Source organism: Entelurus aequoreus, linkage group LG09 (genome assembly GCF_033978785.1).
Source record: "Entelurus aequoreus isolate RoL-2023_Sb linkage group LG09, RoL_Eaeq_v1.1, whole genome shotgun sequence".
Classification (NCBI taxonomy): domain Eukaryota; kingdom Metazoa; phylum Chordata; class Actinopteri; order Syngnathiformes; family Syngnathidae; genus Entelurus; species Entelurus aequoreus.
In genome coordinates this window covers 15,285,403-15,304,474 of record NC_084739.1, presented here as the reverse complement: position 1 = coordinate 15,304,474, position 19,072 = coordinate 15,285,403, and the positions used below count along the sequence as shown (strand labels likewise).

At 36.5% G+C, this 19,072-nt stretch overlaps 1 protein-coding gene across 1 annotated transcript in view; it reads left to right on the top strand.

Annotated features, from left to right (window-relative positions):
- Positions 1-532: 532 nt before the first annotated feature.
- Positions 533-19,072, top strand: part of hps1 (HPS1 biogenesis of lysosomal organelles complex 3 subunit 1) — a 31,845-nt gene continuing 13,305 nt past the window's right edge. The window contains 9 exon segments of the mRNA XM_062057618.1: positions 533-696; positions 2,754-2,925; positions 2,992-3,126; positions 6,133-6,275; positions 6,356-6,464; positions 11,106-11,266; positions 12,436-12,538; positions 12,625-12,703; positions 16,944-16,999. Of these exon segments, the coding sequence (XP_061913602.1) occupies positions 2,809-2,925; positions 2,992-3,126; positions 6,133-6,275; positions 6,356-6,464; positions 11,106-11,266; positions 12,436-12,538; positions 12,625-12,703; positions 16,944-16,999 (903 nt within the window). The 5' untranslated portion in view covers positions 533-696; positions 2,754-2,808.

The following is a 19,072-nucleotide window of genomic DNA, read 5'->3' as shown; positions in this document are numbered from 1 at the left end:
GTTATATCCTTATCATAATGGAGGTTTTTTTTTTTATGAAGTTACTTTTCAATGTTCTAAAATGCAATTAATAAATGTAAATTAAAGTTCAAAAGGCATACAATAATACTGTATTGGTTTGAAAATATATTATGTTGGCAGTTCAAACGCAATGATGCAACCCTTTTGCACCCTTGCTAATTAACTTTTACACTAACCCTTTTGAACATATAAAAAGTACAATTACCATGAAGTGCAATAATTATTAGTGGAGATATATACATTAGCTCCTGCTGTACACTACAATACTATAAATTCATTCTATGTTGCCTCTTCCAAGAAATGCAGCTAAAACATTGAGCACAAAAGCATTCATATTTTAATTCTACGAATCCCCACCATCATGCTGACATTCTCCAAACACCAAGGTTTGTGCGTAAGTCAGTGGTCATGTGTTGCACTGAAGGCAGCACATGACTTCATTGCGCAGCACAAGAGGCCATTGGGATAAGAAATAACGGTGTTTCTTCTACGCGCGCATTAATACTGATAAGCCTGTTTGGTGGTCACATGACGCGGAAGATGTGACACGGCTGAAATGCAGAAGGAAGAGCCGTCCTCCTCAAACATGTACACAAACTACCTGGAGCTTTAAGAACAAGCAAAAGACAGCTGATTGACATTAACGTCGACATCAGCAGGACTTTACAACACAAAGTAAGTTGTTTTGACGTCGTAAAAAAAATATTTACGCTTGCGGGAAGTTTGAGTTTGAGGCGATAACTTTTTCTAGTGCGCCAAGAGAATGGGGATCGAGTCGAGAAATAGGAATACAATCAATATGTATATTGTTAAATATTGTATTTTTGTGTTCCATTGTATAAATACTATTTATTTTTTTAATATTTACCTGCAAACCACAGCCGTATGACTCTTCCCTCGAAGGACACTTCATTAGGTACACGTACACAATGCAGTGTGGATGGGCAGATCGACCCAAATATCGGTCCTATCGAGCATATCGATACCAAGGGTAGCATCACAAATACTCAAGATATTTTAATTTTTTTTTTTTTACAAATATCTGTTTACTTGTTTTTGTTGCTCGTAACTTTGCCGATATTATTGTATTTATATACTGTTGTATTGTTTACAATCTCAGGGGAAGCCATTAAAGAGCTAACGGTAATTTTTGCTGTTATTTTTGCAGTATTGACTCTATTTTGCTCATGTATTTATAGAGAATAAATTCATACATTTTAATTGTAACTTTTTTTTATATTTTTGTAGGTATGTTATGAATAAATAAATGATTTATTTAAGTATGTTGGTAAATTGTTCACCAATAGGTATGTTCTAGGGGTGTGGGAAAAAATCTATTCGAATTCGAATCGCGATTCTCACGTTGTGCGATTCAGAATCGATTCTCATTTTTTTTTTAAAACGATTTTTATTTTATTTTTTATTTTTAATTATTATTATTTATTTTTAATTAATTTTTTTAAATTAATCAATCCAACAAAACAATACACAGCAATACCATAACAATGCAATCCAATTCCAAAACCAAACCCGACCCAGCAACACTCAGAACTGCAATAAACAGAGCAATTGAGAGGAGACACGAACACGACACAAAACAAACCAAAAGTAGTGAAACAAAAATGAATATTATCAACAACAGTATCAATATTAGTTACAATTTCAACATAGCAGTGATTAAAAATCCCTCATTGACATTATCATTAGACATTTATTTAAAAAATTAAATATGAACAATAGTGTCACAGTGGCTTACACTTGCATCGCATCTCATAAGCTTGACAACACACTGTGTCCAATATTTTCACAAAGATAAAATAAGTCATATTTTTGGTTCATTTAATAGTTATTATTGCAATCAGTTGATAAAACATTGTCCTTTACAATTATAAAAGCTTTTTACAAAAATCTACTACTCTGCTTGCATGTCAGCAGACTGGGGTAGATCCTGCTGAAATCCTATTTATTGAATGAATAGAGAATCGTTTTGAATCGGGAAAAAAGCGTTTTTGAATCGAGAATCGTGTTGAATTGAAAAAAAAAAAAAAAGATTTTGAATCGAATCGTGACCCCAAGAATCGATATTGAATCGAATCGTGGGACACCCAAAGATTCACAGCCCTAGTATGTTCAATCAAATATTTTATTTTTGCCAAAAGTTTTTAATCCTGTGTTCTATTCTGATTAAAATCGTGATCAGCAAATTTAAAGCAAAAACTCCAAATTATTCAACATTCCTGCAAAATGATTACCCCTATATTTACTTAAATGTGCATTATCGCCCACCACTAGCGGACTGACTCTTCATTAGGTACACTTGCATAATATACTGTCCAAAATCTTGGAAGTGACTTAGTTGTGTGCTTTAATCAATTTGCTGCTTCATTTTTAATTTGTGTTTATTCAGTGCATAATATCCATCCATCCATTTTCTACCGCTTGTCCCTTTTGGGGTCACGGGGGGGTGCTGGAGCCTATCTCAGCTGCATGCGGGCGGAAGGCGGCGTACACCCGGGACAAGTCACCACCTCATCGCGGGGCCAACACAGATAGACAGACAACATTCACACACACATTCACACACTAGGGCTCAACTTGGTGTTGCCAATCAACCTATCCCCAGGTGCATGTCTTTGAAGGAAGCCACGCAGTCAAACAAACATGCAAAATGTTGTCTTTTAAAAATAGAAGCTGCAAAGTTATTTTGTGTGTTATTGTTTTTTTTTTTACAGCATGATGCTTACAGAGCTGTAGAGTTATTGCAAAAGAGGACGCCAGCGTGTCCAAATGAAGGCCTTGCTCATCAGCACTGAGAGCGCCGAGGTCCTCTTCCACTGGACCGACCCAGAGTTCCAGCAAAACATCCAGGAGCAGTATGGCGCGTCTCAGGAAGAAGGCCAGGGGGTGAGAGTCAGCGAGAGATCCACAATAAAATGTAATTATAATCAAATGTTTTGTATTATTTTGTAGCTGCCAGCCTTTGAAGACAGCATCAGCACCTTGTTTGCCCCCATCATCATCTCCTGCAGCTCCATGGTGGACAGGCTTGGGGACAGCTATACCTGCTTCACCACGGAGAACAACCACATCTATGTGCTCCACCAGGTATAGGAGCTGCCCTTCAAAATAAAACCTGCCAAAATTTCCATTTACATGTACTTTAACCCCTAAGTGCATACATTATTTTCACATACAAACCCTCTCTGTAGCCTAAATCCATCCCCTCACAATGACGCATCAGGTTGGTCATGTGATGCTCGTTGAGGAACCATGCCAAGTGATGCACTTGAATGCATCATTTCTGCTCATATATTTGCTATGATGGCTGCACTAAATCAAAAAGTACAAAATTATGTATAAGGTTTAGAATGAATGCACTCATAGGTCACCTTTTTAGAGACACCTGTACTAATGAGAGCTGTTTCTAATATTTTCACCATTTTTTAAATATTATCACATCCCTCTACTATGAATCTCATTACAGTCGATGCAATTGTAAACGGTTAATTAATGAAGTTCAGTCGGGTCCATTTGTGTGTTCCATTATATATTTTACATAAATAATAGGGGTGTCCTGATACGACTTTATACTCTCTGATGCGATATTGGAGCCTTGAATGTTGGCCAATACCGATATTAATTCTGATACTATATCAGCAGGAGTCACAGTACATTCTTTTATTATTTTGTCAGTGTGGAATGTTGGAAAAAGTTTGATCAAGTGAAATTGCTCAAAGACCCCGTTCTTGAACATAAGTTTGTAAATAAAAAAAGTGTATATTTTGAAAGTTTCTCCATAGAAAACTATTTAAATATGAATAATAGGTTCCGGACTCGCCAAAAGCCCATATTTTAGTGAAGGTTTGTACAATTTGAGCACAAAATAAAGGACTGAATAACTAACCAAAACAACAAGGTGCTGTCGTCTGTATGTGCTGCTCTGCCACACGAGCGCAGTCCCTTTGGTGCCCTCACAAACGATCAGAACTCACAACAATCTTTAACTTTAACAAATATAATCCTACAATAATAAACATTTAAACAAGTTAAATCCACTTACATTAACATTGGCGACGGAGGAGTTGGCGGGAAAGGAGCAGACAGACAGAAAGAGAGAAGGGAGGGATCAGTGTGCTTCAAAGAGGTGCCGCCGAAAGGTAACTCTTCTCTTCCGCTGTGAAATAAGTCTGCTTTGGCATATTTTTCCAGAAAAGTCTGGTCTCATCACAATTAAAACTTGCTGTGGTGCGAAGCCTGCTTTGTCGACTCTTCTAAACTTGTGAGCACCGAGCGCACACACGGAAGTCCCTTTGGTACCCTCACAAACAATCAGAACTCGCAACAATCTTTAACTTTAACAATTATAATCCTACATTAATGAACATTTAAACAAGTTAAATCCACTTACATTAACATTGGCGACGGAGGAGTTGACGGGAAAGGAGCAGACAGACAGAAAGAGAGAAGGGAAGGATCGGTGTGCTTAAAAGAGGTGCCGCCGAAAGGTAACTCTTATCCTCCGCTGTGAAGTAAGTCTGCTTTGGCATCTTTTTCCAGAAAAGTCTGTTCTCATCACAATTAAAACTTGCTGTGGTGCGAAGCTTGCTTTGTCGACTCTTCTAAACTTGTGAGCACCAGTAATGTACTCCTCGTAAATAGTCTTTCTTTAACACCACAGCAATTCTCTCCTTCTTCCCATGCTGGTCTGTTGACTTTTGGGGACTCGTATCGGGTTAGCAAAATGGACAAAACTTGTCAAAAGGTGAAAAGACACAAGTAGTGTAGTGTACTGCGCAGCAAGTGACGTGGAGGGCTCCGCCTCTCAAAAAATGCTGCGCCCTGCTTTTTGCCTGCAGGCGGGACACACAATGAATGAACGAATGAAACATTCATACACAACGACATGGTTCGCACACGGAGGCATATTTGACTGGATCTGAACGTTTGTAAATCGAAAAGTTTGCAAAATATTTTGTAAATCGAGGTTCCACTGTGGAAGGTATGAAAACCCAGAACTTATAACAGTTTTTTGTTTTTAAAGAGGAGCGTTAATTTGTGTTTGGCTAACCTTACTAGTCATGATAATTCATTAAATTAAGGGTGTCAGGTTCAAACACTGATGACATCTATTAAACAAGACAAGAAGCAAAGAATCAACCCGAGGCAGAATTCAATTTGGACTCAATTGAGGAGAGACGCAGTCGACCTGTAACCTCTTACAGTGTCACCCACGCTCTGACGAAAAAGGTTTACGTCTCCTCCTTTATTTGGACACTCCCTGTTTACACGACAACATCTGCTTCCAAAGGAATGGGGAGTATGTAAACAGTCATTGTTTTCGGTCACATTAACACAAAAGAAAAAGATGCCACGTGCTTGGACTAGTCCTGGATTCAGCTTGAGCAGGTTTTCGATGACAATAGATAAACCCCTCCCGTCTCCTCCCATCATAAACAATGGAATTTTCCAAGCCTTTGCTTGGTGGAACAAAGACAGCCTCTTGTCTGTTCATTGGGAACTCAGAGAACGGAAAGTTTTTTTGATAATTTACATACAATTTTTCTGACAAAGGGCATGACGCAGTAGGTTGAATGATGCGGACACGTTTGTTACTGGATACTTTCGAATACGCTTCTGACTTTGAGTCTTTGTGTGTGTAATAATAATTATTTGATGCTTGTTTACATTGACAAATATTTTAGACTGCAATATTGTTCAATGAAGGATACTTATTACATATGTCTAGCTTTTGTGCTATTCTGTGCTTAGCTGTTACGTAGCTGCTAGCTCCTAGTAGCCTGTAGCCTACCATATTTACCTTTTGTAAATGACTTGTCTAAAATAGAACAAAAGACCAACCTTGTGTGTTTATTGGAGGACATTTAGATGTTAACAGCTGTGCACAAGTAAACACTTGAGAGTTTACATGCAAGCCGATATCATCCGATGCTTGTTTTTTTGTTGTTGATATCAGACCAATATCCGTTATCAATATCCGATCAGGACACTCCTACTAAATAGAGTCTATTTTCTTAAAGTTAAGTTTGCACTGGGTTGTTCGGAGCAGAGTTTCATCCTCTTTGGAAGCTCACATTTTGTGTCCCCCTTCAGTTTGACGATTGTCTCTACATCGCTGTGAACGGTGACGGGGAGGAGGAAGAGGATGATCTGAGGAGGAAGATGTACGTGACCAAGAAGATGATCGAGGTGCTCTTCGGCATGGTCACCCTCAGCGGCGGCCTGCTCAGGAGGGAGTAAGAGCGGAAAGGCGACACGCACTGTGGACTGCCACCTGACATCCGTGTGTACCATCGTGTGTTGTGTTGATGTCCAGGCTGCGCCCACAAGACACGGAGCAAAGAGGCCGTCTGTGGAAACACCTGCAGGGCCTGCTGGACACCTACAGCCACCTCAGAGAGAACGACCAGAGCTTCTTAGTGGAGGTAGGTGGAGGTTGTAATGGTTCTAAGGTGCAGTTGCAAGTTAGGTTCTCTACACTGAAAAATAGAGGTACCAGCATGTACCTAAAATAGTACTATACCTGTCGCTGGGGATGTACATTTTTGAGAGACTTTCCTGTACTCTTCAGTCCAGGTCCATTTGTGTACCTTATCAAATTGTGCCAGTTAAAATACAAACACTCTAACCCCCTAATCCTATACAGCCCAAAGTGCAACATAAGGCAGGAACCTCTTTAATAGCTGATATTGCCAGAATGATGTAAGTTTGTGCTTGAACACGTAATTATTCATTCATTAACAGGGCTGTTGGTAATGTTTACACCAGGGGTCGGCAACCCAAAATGTTGAAAGAGCCATATAGGACCAAAAATACAAAAACAAATCTGTCTTGAGCCGCAACAAATTAGAAGCCATATTACATACGGATAGTTTGTCATGAGATATAAATAGAATTAAGAGGACTTAAAGGAAGCTAAATGAGCTCAAATATAGCCACAAATGAGGCATAATGATGCAATATGTACATATAGCTAGCCTAAATAGCATGTTAGCATCGATTAGCTTGCAGTCATGCAGTGATCAAATATGTCTGATTAGCACTCCACACAAGTCAATAACATCAACAAAACTCACCTCTGTGCAATCATGCACAACGTTAAAGGTTTGGTGGGCAAAATGAGACAGAAAAAGTAGTGGCATAAAACACGTCCTAGAAAGTCGGAGAAAGTTATACATGTAAACAAACTAAGGTGAGTTCAAGGACCGCCAAAATTAGTAGGACAAAACGGCGCTCGCCAAATACTCGAATCAGTGAAGCATGTTTAATACAAACAGTGTGATTTATAACAATTAGTGTCATGTTTGTCCTCCTACAGTAACAATACTAAAACAAAAAATATATTTTTTTCCCATCATCTTTTTCCATTTTTCATACATTTTTGAAAAAGCTCCAGAGAGCCACTAGGGCGGCGCTAAAGAGCCGCATGCGGCTCTAGAGCCGCGGGTTGCCGACCCCTGGTTTACACAGATGTCTAGAGCAGGCCTGGGCGATTATTTGGACTCAGGGGGGCCACATTTAGAGAAAAAAATGTGTCTGGGGGCCGGTATGTCTATCTATCTATCTATGTATATATATACAGTCGCAATCAAAAGTTTACATACACATACACATCACATGGACAAAGATAAGACCTTCTGGAGGAAAGTTCTGTGGTCAGATGAAACAAAAATTGAGCTGTTTGGCCACAATACCCAGCAAAATGTTTGGAGGAGAAAAGGTGAGGCCTTTAATCCCAGGAACACCAAGCCTACCGTCAAGCATGGTGGTGGTAGTATTATGCTCTGGGCCTGTTTTGCTGCCAATGGAACTGGTTCTTTACAGAGAGTAAATGGGACAATGAAAAAGGAGGAATACCTCCAAATTCTTCAGGACAACCTAAAATCATCAGCCCGGAGGTTGGGTCTTGGGCGCAGTTGGGAACTTGCAAGCGTATTTCTTCTTCTTACTCGTCGTCGCCATGTCTCTTCTTCGTTCTTCTGCTTCGTCTCCTTCTTGTTGTGTGTGCAGTTGTGGACTGAGCTCCAAAAGCCGTAGATGTTATTGTTGCGTCCCGGAAGAGTTAGTGCTGCAAGGGATTCTGGGTATTTGTTCTGTTGTGTTTGTGTTGTGTTACGGTGCGGATGTTCTCCCGAAATGTGTTTGTCATTCTTGTTTGGTGTGGGATCACAGTGTGGCGCATATTAGTAACGGTGTTAAAGTTGTTTATACGGCCACCCTCAGTGTGACCTGTATGGCTGTTGACCAAGTATGCCTTGCGTTATCATTAAACCAGTTAAAAGAACATACAACGTGTCAGCATTTCTTGACATCTTCGAGTAAAGACCATTGTTAAAAAGGTTTCAGGTGATATAGTACGTTAAAGGCAGTGCCTTTAAGGCACGCCCCCAATATTGTTGTCCGGGTGGAAATCGGGAGAAATTCGGGAGAATGGTTGCCCCGGGAGATTTTCGGGAGGGGCACTGAAATTCGTGAGTCTCCCGGAAAAATCGGAAGGGTTGGCAAGTATGAGTATATCCTGCCCTCTTCCAGCTTCTTGTATGTAACTACGTGCGTATGTAACACATGCACGCGCATTAGCTTTAGGTGTTGTTAGCTAATAATAGCGATTTGGATAGTTGGTGTTAGCTGTCATTGAATGTATGTTCTATCATAACAACAACATGACTGCAAATTGTTCGTTGCTTCTCTTCGACTGCGTTTGTATGTGTGCACGCGTTCCCTGCGCATACGTATTGACGAGACCGGGTGAGTGACAGCCGAAAACACCAATTATTTTATACGTGGCGGTAAAAAAATGTAATACACAAACTTTGTAATTTAGAAAAATATAGACTGTTTTAACACAAATGTGTTGTGTTAAACCACTAACGGTAACACAAGCTAGCTAATGGTGTACTTGTTATATATTGTGTAGGGGTGTGGGAAAAAATCGATTCGAATTCGAATCGCGATTCTCACGTTGTGCGATTCAGAATCGATTGTCATTTTTTTAAAATCGATTTTTAATTTTTAATTTATTAATTGAAAATATATTTTTTATTTTTTTATTTTTTTTATTAATCAATCTAACAAAAAAATACACAGCAGTACCATAACAATGCAATCCAATTCCAAAACCAAACCCGACCCAGCAATACTCAGAACTGCAATAAACAGAACAATTGAGAGGAGACACAAACACGACACAGAACAAACCAAAAGTAGTGAAACAAAAATGAATATTATCAACAACAGTATCAATATTAATCAATTTCAACATAGCAGTGATTAAAAATCCCTCATTGACATTATCATTAGACATTTATAAAAAATTGAAAAAAAGAACAATAGTGTCACAGTGGCTTACACTTGCATCGCATCTCATAAGCTTGACAACACACTGTGTCCAATATTTTCACAAAGATAAAATAAGTCATATTTTTGGTTCATTTAATAGTTAAAACAAATGTACATTATTGCAATCAGTTGATAAAACATTGTCCTTTACAATTATAACAGCTTTTTACAAAAATCTACTACTCTGCTTGCATGTCAGCAGACTGGGGTAGATCCTGCTGAAATCCTATGTATTGAATGAATAGAGAATCATTTTGAATAGGAAAAAAAATCGTTTTTGAATCGAGAATCGTGTTGAATTGAAAAAAAAAAATCTATTTTGAATCGAATCGTGATCCCAAGAATCGATATTGAATCGAATCATTGGACACCCAAAGATTCACAGCCCTAATATTTTGCTTTGAAAAATGTAACCGTGAACAAGTTGCAAACAGACCCTTTAAGTCAGTGGTTCTTAACCTGGGTTCGATCGAACCCTCGGGGTTCGGTGAGTCGGCCTCAGGGGTTCAGTGGAGTCTCCGCCACGGAGGTAAAGACACATCCGACTTATCGTGTAAATAAAAACTTCTCCCTATCGACGAATTATGGATGACCCCCAAACAATGTTCCCTCTAATTTTCCATCTGATTTGCAGGTTGTTTGATTGATCGATTGAAACTTTTACTAGTAGATTGCAAAGAAACATTATACATTATATGAAACGGTACAGTTTACACAGTACAGTACATCTTCCGTACAATTGACCACTAAATGGTAAGACCCGAATAAGTTTTTCAACTTGTTTAAGTCGGGGTCCACGTCAATCAATTCATGGTAATGTGTGTAAGGTGTGTAATTTGTTGTGAGTTCATGCACTGTGTTGGTTTTGTTCTTTGAATAAGGTGATGTTCATGCACGGTTAATTTTGTGCACCAGTAAAAAAAACATATGACTTTTTCTTGAATTTGAAAAAAAAAAACATCTTATTTTTCACTAAAGGAAGGTTCGGTGAATGCGCATATGAAACTGGTTGGGTTCGGTACCTCCAACAAGGTTAAGAACCACTGCTTTAAGTTAATTCTACCTCTTATTCTTTCATCTACCTCATATTTTTGCACATTTGTCTACTGTACATATTGTAAATAACGATGCCTTTTTTATACATCTGTTTTTTTATTGTAATAGAACCACAGAGGGAGGGAAAAAACATGTCTATACTTTCAATGTTTCCATATTAGAATGAACTAAAAATGGATTCATTTTTCAAGGTAAAAAAACCCAATCTGCATTATACTGTATGTATTATATTAGAAACTAAGCATCACTGTCTTGTAATTGTTGTGCGATGTCATTTATTAGTGCAGTTTCAACCACTAGATGGCAGCAACATTTAGTAGTTGTTAAATTGCTTCATACATATGTATATATAAAATGTATTTAATGCTTATAAATTAAGATTAATATTAAAGATTAAAGTACCAATGATTGTCACACACACACTAGATGTGGTGAAATTTGTCCTCTGCATTTGACCCATCCCCTTGGGGAGCAGTGGGCAGCAGCGGCGCCGCGCCCGGGAATCATTTTGGTGATTTAACCCCCAACTCCAACCCTTTGTTGCTGAGTGCCAAGCAGGGAGGTTATGGGTCCCATTTTTATGATGAATAACACTCAAGGCCACACCTTGTGAGTAAAAAAATCAACTAATTGATGCTACTTGTCTATATGTGTGCGTCTTGCCCTGCCAGGCGGTGGAGAGGCTGATCCACCCCACGCTGTGTGAGCAGTGCATCGAGTTCCTGGAGCGGCGTTTAGTCCAACAGCTTAACAGCAGTGTTGAGAGAGCTGGAGAGGAAGTGCAGCATGCCTTCATCTTGGTGCACACCAAACTGTTGGCCTTCTATTCCAGGTGCGGCCTCTAAAGTAGTTCCACGTTTGCTTTTGTGTCTTCCTACATATACAGTGCAAAAAGTCAGTGTTCAAAAACAAGAAAAAAAAATACAAAAATGAGGGGTATTTTATTTGAACTAAGCAAAATTATCTGCCAATAGAACAAGAAAATTTGGCTTGTCAAGACTTTCCAAAACAAGTAAAATTAGCTAACTTCAATGAACCCAAAAATACCTTAAAATAAGAATATTCTCACTAATAACAAGTGCACTTTTCTTGGTAGAAATAAAAAAAATGAGACCTTTTTGCTCAATATGTTGAAAAATGTTTTTAAATGAAGTAAATGCTAGTGCCATTATCTTGACATAATGATATGCGCTCGGCATTACATTTCTTGAAACCAGCAAACTTATACTAAAAACTAATTTATTGTTCTTAATGGAAAGGCAACCGCTTGTTACTCTCGAGGTCTACTAGCCGCTCAGGCAAATCATATTGTCTAAAAATGCATTTTTCCATCGATAACATGACATCATCGTGCCAAGTGCGTGCTCTTTCAGTCAATTAGTGCGCATATATACAGCCCGGCCCCCGGCCAAATTTTTTTTAATTGTAATTTTGAAGCATTTATCTGAATGTGCATGAACTATTTCTGTTCAAAATTGTTAGAAATGTCACATGTTAAATTTTTAAATATTAACTGTCAGTTTGCTGTACTGTGCCAACTGTACTACTATATGAGTACGTATTTTCTATTGTTTCATTGAAAATAAAACCGCAAAGTCCATTTGGCCGTCATCCGTTTTAATTATGAGACACAATTGTGTCAAAGTCATGATTTTTGTATTTCATGCTTGAAGTAAGAAATTATTACTTTAAAAAAGTAGTTTTATACTTGTGAGTGTTGATGACACAGCTTTGCAACAGTTGATATTCTAGTTTCAAGCATGTTTTACTCAATATAGGTCATCAAATCTCAGCAACAAGCTGTAATATCTTACTGAGATCATTTAGGACCAAAACCCTTAAAACAAGTAAAACACTCTAACATAAAATCTGCTTAGTGAGAAGAATTATCTTATCAGACAGAAAATAAGCAAATATCACCCTTATTTGAGATATTTATCTTACTTAGATTTCAGTTTTTGCAGTGTAGCACAGACATTTTCTTTGTTTTTTCTTCTGCAGTCGCAATGCCAGCACACTTGCCACTTCAGACCTCTTGGCCCTCATCATCATGGCACAGAATATGTATCCTAGCAACATGGACCTAGATGACCGTGGATCTGAGGTAATGGGGCGCTAATTATCCGCCTTTCTTTGAAATCATCTCCTTTGTTTGTTTTAACAATGTTACTTGTAATTGTTATTGTGAAGGATGTTGAAAGTACGAGCGGCTCCGGTCCAGAGAGCTTCTACACGCCCCAGCCTTCGCCTACAAACTCCAGTAGTTCAGGTAAGTGTTTGAATATTTTGATTAGGGCTGTGAATCTTTGGGCACCACACGATTCCATTCAATTTGATTCTTGGGGGTAACGATTCAATTCAGAATCGATTCTCGATTCAAACTCAATACTTTATTTAATAACATTGGGTGCCAGTTCAATGATTAACTACATTCCTCCATGAAATGGATAAACATATCTGATCAATTTCTATAGTACTCAAAAGAAAACCGGTTTTGCTTAATAAAATGCTTTCCAAACATTTAATAAAGTCAAATACAAATAAGGCTTATTAAACTACACTACCGTTCAAAAGTTTGGGGTCACCCAAACAATTTTGTGGAATAGCCTTCATTTCTAAGAACAACAATAGACTGTCGAGTTTCAGATGAAAGTTCTCTTTTTCTGGCCATTTTGAGCGTTTAATTGACCCCACAAATGTGATGCTCCAGAAACTTAACCTGCTCAAAGGAAGGTCAGTTTTGTAGCTTCTGTAACGAGCTAAACTGTTTTCAGATGTGTGAACATGATTGCACAAGGGTTTTCTAATCATCAATTAGCCTTCTGAGCCAATGAGCAAACACATTGTACCATTAGAACACCGGAGTGATAGTTGCTGGAAATGGGCCTCTATACACCTATGTAGATATTGCACCAAAAACCAGACATTTGCAGCTAGAATAGTCATTCGCCACACTTTAGCAATGTATAGAGTGTATTTCTTTAAAGTTAAGACTAATTTAAAGTTATCTTCATTGAAAAGTACAGTGCTTTTCCTTCAAAAATAAGGACATTTCAATGTGACCCCAAACTTTTGAACGGTAGTGTATGTATTTATGAAAACCTTATACATCACAAGAGAAGTATCCAAAACAAAGTAAACCTGTACAGTAAATACGGGCATCTACATCAACAATATTATTTGCCTGGGTGGCTGGATTGAAAAATAAATAGATAATAATAATAGCATATATATATATTTTCTTTTAAATACATTTTTTATTTTTTGAATCGATTAAGAATCGTTACAAAAATTAGAATCGCAATTAATCTGAAAATCCGTTTTTTTTTCTCGTAACTCTACCGTATTTTTCGGACTGTAAATTGCAGTTTTTTTCATAGTTTGACCGGGGGTGCGACTTATACTCAGGAGCGACTTATGTGTGAAATTATTAACACATTACCGTAAAATATCAAATAATATTATTTAGCTCATTCACGTAAGAGACTAGACGTATAAGATGTAATCGGATTTAGCGATTAGGAGTGACAGATTGTTTGGTAAACGTATAGCATGTTCTAGTTATTTGATTGACTCTTATGTTACATTAACATACCAGGCACGTTCTCAGTTGGTTATTTATGCGTCATATAACGTACACTTATTCAGCCTGTTGTTCACTATTCTTTATTTATTTTAAATTGCCTTTCAAATGTCTATTCTTGGTGTTGGGTTTTATCCATACTTGCCAACCCTCCCGGGAGACTCCCGAAATTCAGCGCCTCTCCCGAAAACTTCCCGGGACAAATCTTCTCCCGAAAATCTCCCGATTTTCAGGCGGAGCTGGAGGCCACGCCCCCTCCAGCTCCATGCGGACCTGAGTGAGGACAGCCTGTTTTCACGTCCGCTTTCCCACTATATAAACAGCATGCATTGCCTGCCCAATCACGTTATAAAACGTGAAAAAAAGACAATACAACATACATCCATAAACGTGGATGCATGTGAAAAAGTGCAATATATTATCTGTACAGTAACCTATTTATTTATTTATATATGCACCTTATTGCTTTTTTTATCCTGCACTACCATGAGCTTATGTAACGAAATTTTGTTCTTATCTGTACTGTAAAGATCAAATTTGAATGACAATAAAAAGGAAGTCTAAGTCTATAACATCTACGGCTGGATGGCTTTCAGCAGTACAGGACCTCCCCGTGAACTCTGAAGCGTCGTGTGCTATCTGCACCACAAGGTGGCGCCAATGGGCATACCAGGTGACGTCAGACTGTTGCGCTAACTTGTAGTTGATCGTTTAAATGTGCTAAATTTACATTTAACAGCATATAAGTCTGTATGTAAATAGCATGAAAGCATAAAGGATGACGTTCGAAGTTTTGATTTTAATTAAACTAATAATTAATTTAATAAAACATGATTTTTAAAAAAACAACGTTACACAGTGAAATTAGTGTTATTTCTACTTTTAAAAATAGTGACAGAGAATAGAACGAGGATGGACAATTCAGCCCTTAACTCACTCCTTTCCTGCAAAATAAATTTCACAGATGCTGCCCACACCTATGCTCCTTCAAAGGCTGTGCTTCTGGCTGCAAAGCATTGTACTTTCAAGTACAACAATGAGTAGATGAGTGTCGTTATGTGTGTGTATATGTGTAAATAAATGAACACTGAAATTGAAGTATTTCTTTTATATATATATATATATATATATATATATATATATATATATATATATATATATATATATATATATATATATATATATATATATATATATATATATATATATATATGTATATATATATATATATATATATATATATATATATATATATATATATATATATATAATAAAATAAATATATATATATATATATATATATATATATATATATATATATATATATATAGCTAGAATTAATATATATATAGCTAGAATTAATATATATATATATATATATATATATATATATATATATATATATATATATATATATATATATATATATATATATATATATACCTGTATATATGAAATACTTGACTTGGTGAATTCTAGCTGTAAATATACTCCTCCTCTCTTAACCACGCCCCCGCCCCAACCCCGACCACGCCCCACCCACCTCCCGAAATCGGAGGTCTCAAGGTTGGCAAGTATGGTTTTATCAAATAAATTTCCCCAAAAAATGCGACTTATACTCCAGTGCGACTTATATATGTTTTTTTCCTTCTTTATTATGCATTTTTGGCCGGTGCGACTTATACTCCGGAGCGACTTATACTCCGAAAAATACGGTAATTTTAATCGTTTTTTATGATACAAAACGGCAAGATTCTCCAGTGATTCTTTTCTATAAAATGTGTCTTTCTCTCGATTTAAAAATGCTTGAGATTCTGGGCGAAGTGCGTAAAATAAACAAAAATTAAATGGGAAACACAACATCTAACATGAATTAATCAACTTTTTTTTAAAACTTTTAATTCTCTTAGTATTTGATTAAAACATTGTATTTGTGTACTGCCTAGTAACTTCTGTTGTAGCCCCTTATGTGGAACATACCACCACAATTGGATGAAATTAGTTCAGTAATGTAATAACACAAGGATAGGATGTATTGGATTGACTTGTATACATCTCACAATGCACAAGAATAGAATAGAATAGACTAGAATAAACTTTATTGTCATTATATTTGCATATAACGAGATTAAGGACTCCAATTTAAGGTGCGGTAGTGGGAACAAATATGGGATAAAAATTAATTACACAAGAGGTAATAAAGATAAAACTAAGAATTGAAATAAACAGACTTCTATCCAATAAAAATAATAAGCAATCCTGTACAATGTACAAAACACTATACAAATACAAAATACTGTACAAGAAACAGAACAAGTCAAGAGTACCGGAGTAATAAATAACAGTCAGTGTCGGATGTATTGCACTCGAAGGGTAATATTGCACAGTAGGGTATTAGGGTAGGATATTGTATAGGGGTTTATTATTTATTATAAGTAGGAAAGTATAAGGGGGAATTCACGGTATGTGGTTGCAGCGCAGATTTAAAAAAATCCACAAAAAAGTATTAAAAGTAGCGCAAAAATCACAAAAGTGCCACTTTTCGTTGCGTGGTCCCGAAAGAGTTTAAACCAAAAGGTGAAATAACAAGATTGAAACATTAAAGAACACAAAAGAGCACAGAGCTTGTCAAACCAGCTGCCGTTTCAGTGGCGCCATTTCAAGAACGCAATGAAAAACTAAAAATGAGTAATAGATAATAACACAAAAACACCATCTTAACACCCATATACAGTAATTCATCAATATTGATTATAATTAAATGATGTTCCTAAATAAAATAAAAAAGTGACTTTAAAAAAATTTCATGTTTTAAAAATGCTAACTTTTAAAATACCCTTTAAATAAAAAGTTTAAATCTGTTGAAATGTTTACAAAGCTGCATAAAATGTGCTTTGTGTTCATCTTGAAATTTGTGTTCTGGCAGAAAAACAAGTGAGACAAGACGCTTCTGTGTTTGAGTTTTTGGATCCAGACATTCAGGTGGGTATCCATTATGTAATCATGCCGTCGGTTAGTTAGTCAGTCAGTTAGTTAGCAACATAACTTAAAGTTATGGGTGGATTTTCATGAAACTTTCAGGAAAATGTCCTCCACCGTCACCATCTTCTGCCTTGCAGTAGTACAGTCATATTCGCTAGTGTTGCAATGTCCACTTATTATAAGCAACTTTGGGCTTGTTTTTTAAGGTGTGGTTGCTTATTTGGGCTTGCTTTTCCCTCCTCACAATAAAGCAAAAGGTAGGTTGTTTGTCCTTTCTAAACAACCTTTTCCTGGCTCAGAGTGAGAATTATTGGCAGTAAGTGGGGAAAACTTCATTTAAAAAAATAATACATTAAAAAAAAAATACAGGATTTTGGTTTTGACCAATACGTCTATAAGCATGAACTGGTGAAGCCTGCTCGGATGAGAGGTGGAATGTTTTCTAATACAATCAGTCACGGTTGTGATCGATTGAATGCCCTGAGACTGCAAGTTCGTCAGAATATACCGTATTTTTCAGACTATAAGTCAGTTTTTTTCATAGTTTGGCCGGGGGTGCGACTTATACTCAGGAGCGATTTATGTGTGAAATTATTAACACATTACCGTAAAATATCAAATAATATTATTTAGCTCATTCACGTAAGAGACTAGACGTATAAGATTTCATGGGATTTAGCGATTAGGAGTGACAGATTGTTTGGTAAACGTATAGCATGTTCTATATGTTATAGTTATTTGAATGACTCTTACCATAATATGTTACGTTAACATACCAGGCACGTTCTCAGTTGGTTATTTATGCGTCATATAACGTCCACTTATTCAGCCTGTTGTTCACTATTCTTTATTTATTTTAAATTGCCTTTCAAATGTCTATTCTTGGTGTTGGGTTTTATCAAATAAATTAAATGTCCCCAAAAATGCGACTTATACTCCAGTGCGACTTATATATGTTATTTTCCTTCTTTATTATGCATTTTCGGCCGGTGCGACTTATACTCTGAAAAATACGGTACCGTACAAAATTCCCTGCATTAATGACCTCTACAAAGAGGTTATGTCGTCATTGGGTAGTTAGTTATTAAATATTTTTTGTAACAAAGTTCAAAAAGTTATGAGCGGATTTTGATGAAACTTTCAGGAAGGGAACAAGTGCTTAGATTTTAGAGTTTGAGTTTATTTCGAACATGCAAACATACAACATGATACATCACAATTTCCAGTTTCTCTTTTCAACATGTTTGAAAAGGAGTAGGAAGAAGCAGAGCTTATTTAATCCTACCCCTTTTCTTTACATAACAGTTGCTGAAACTTTTTTGTTCACTTCCTGTTCTCAATTTATTCACAATAAACTCCATAGGTAATCACAATAAAAATAAATACATAAATAATAGTAATAATTTAATAATAATAATTGGTGAAGTAAGTCATATTTCATATGATGAGATAAGTAAGATTACTTTAAGAATGAATGAATGAATGGATGAAATCAATTGAGAATGTTTATCATGGTTCTTCTTCTTTGTACTTTGTAAACACTTTAAGTTTGAAGAGTTTCTTGAAGTGGATCATATTAGTACATTGTTTGATGGCTTTGCTTAATCCATTCCATAATTTAATTCCACATACTGATATACTGAAGGTCTTAAGTGTTGTACGTGCGTACAAATGTTTTAAATTACGTTTTTCTCTAAGATTATATTTCTCCTCTTTTTTTGAGAAGAATTGTTGTATATTCTTGGGTAGCAGGTTATAGTTTGCTTTGTGCATAATTTTAGCTGTTTGCAAATTCACTATGTCGTGGAATTTCAGTATCTTTGATTCAATAAATAAAGGATTTGTATGTTCTCTATATCCAACATTATGTATTATTCTAACTGATCTTTTTTGGAACACCGTTAATGAATGAAGTGTACTTTTGTAATTATTTCCCCATATTTCTACACAGTAGCTCAGATATGGTAACACTAGTGAGCAGTAGAGAATATGAAGTGATTTTTTGTCTAGAACATATTTTGCTTTATTCATTATTGACGTGTTTCTTGCAACTTTATGTTGTATATTTTTTAT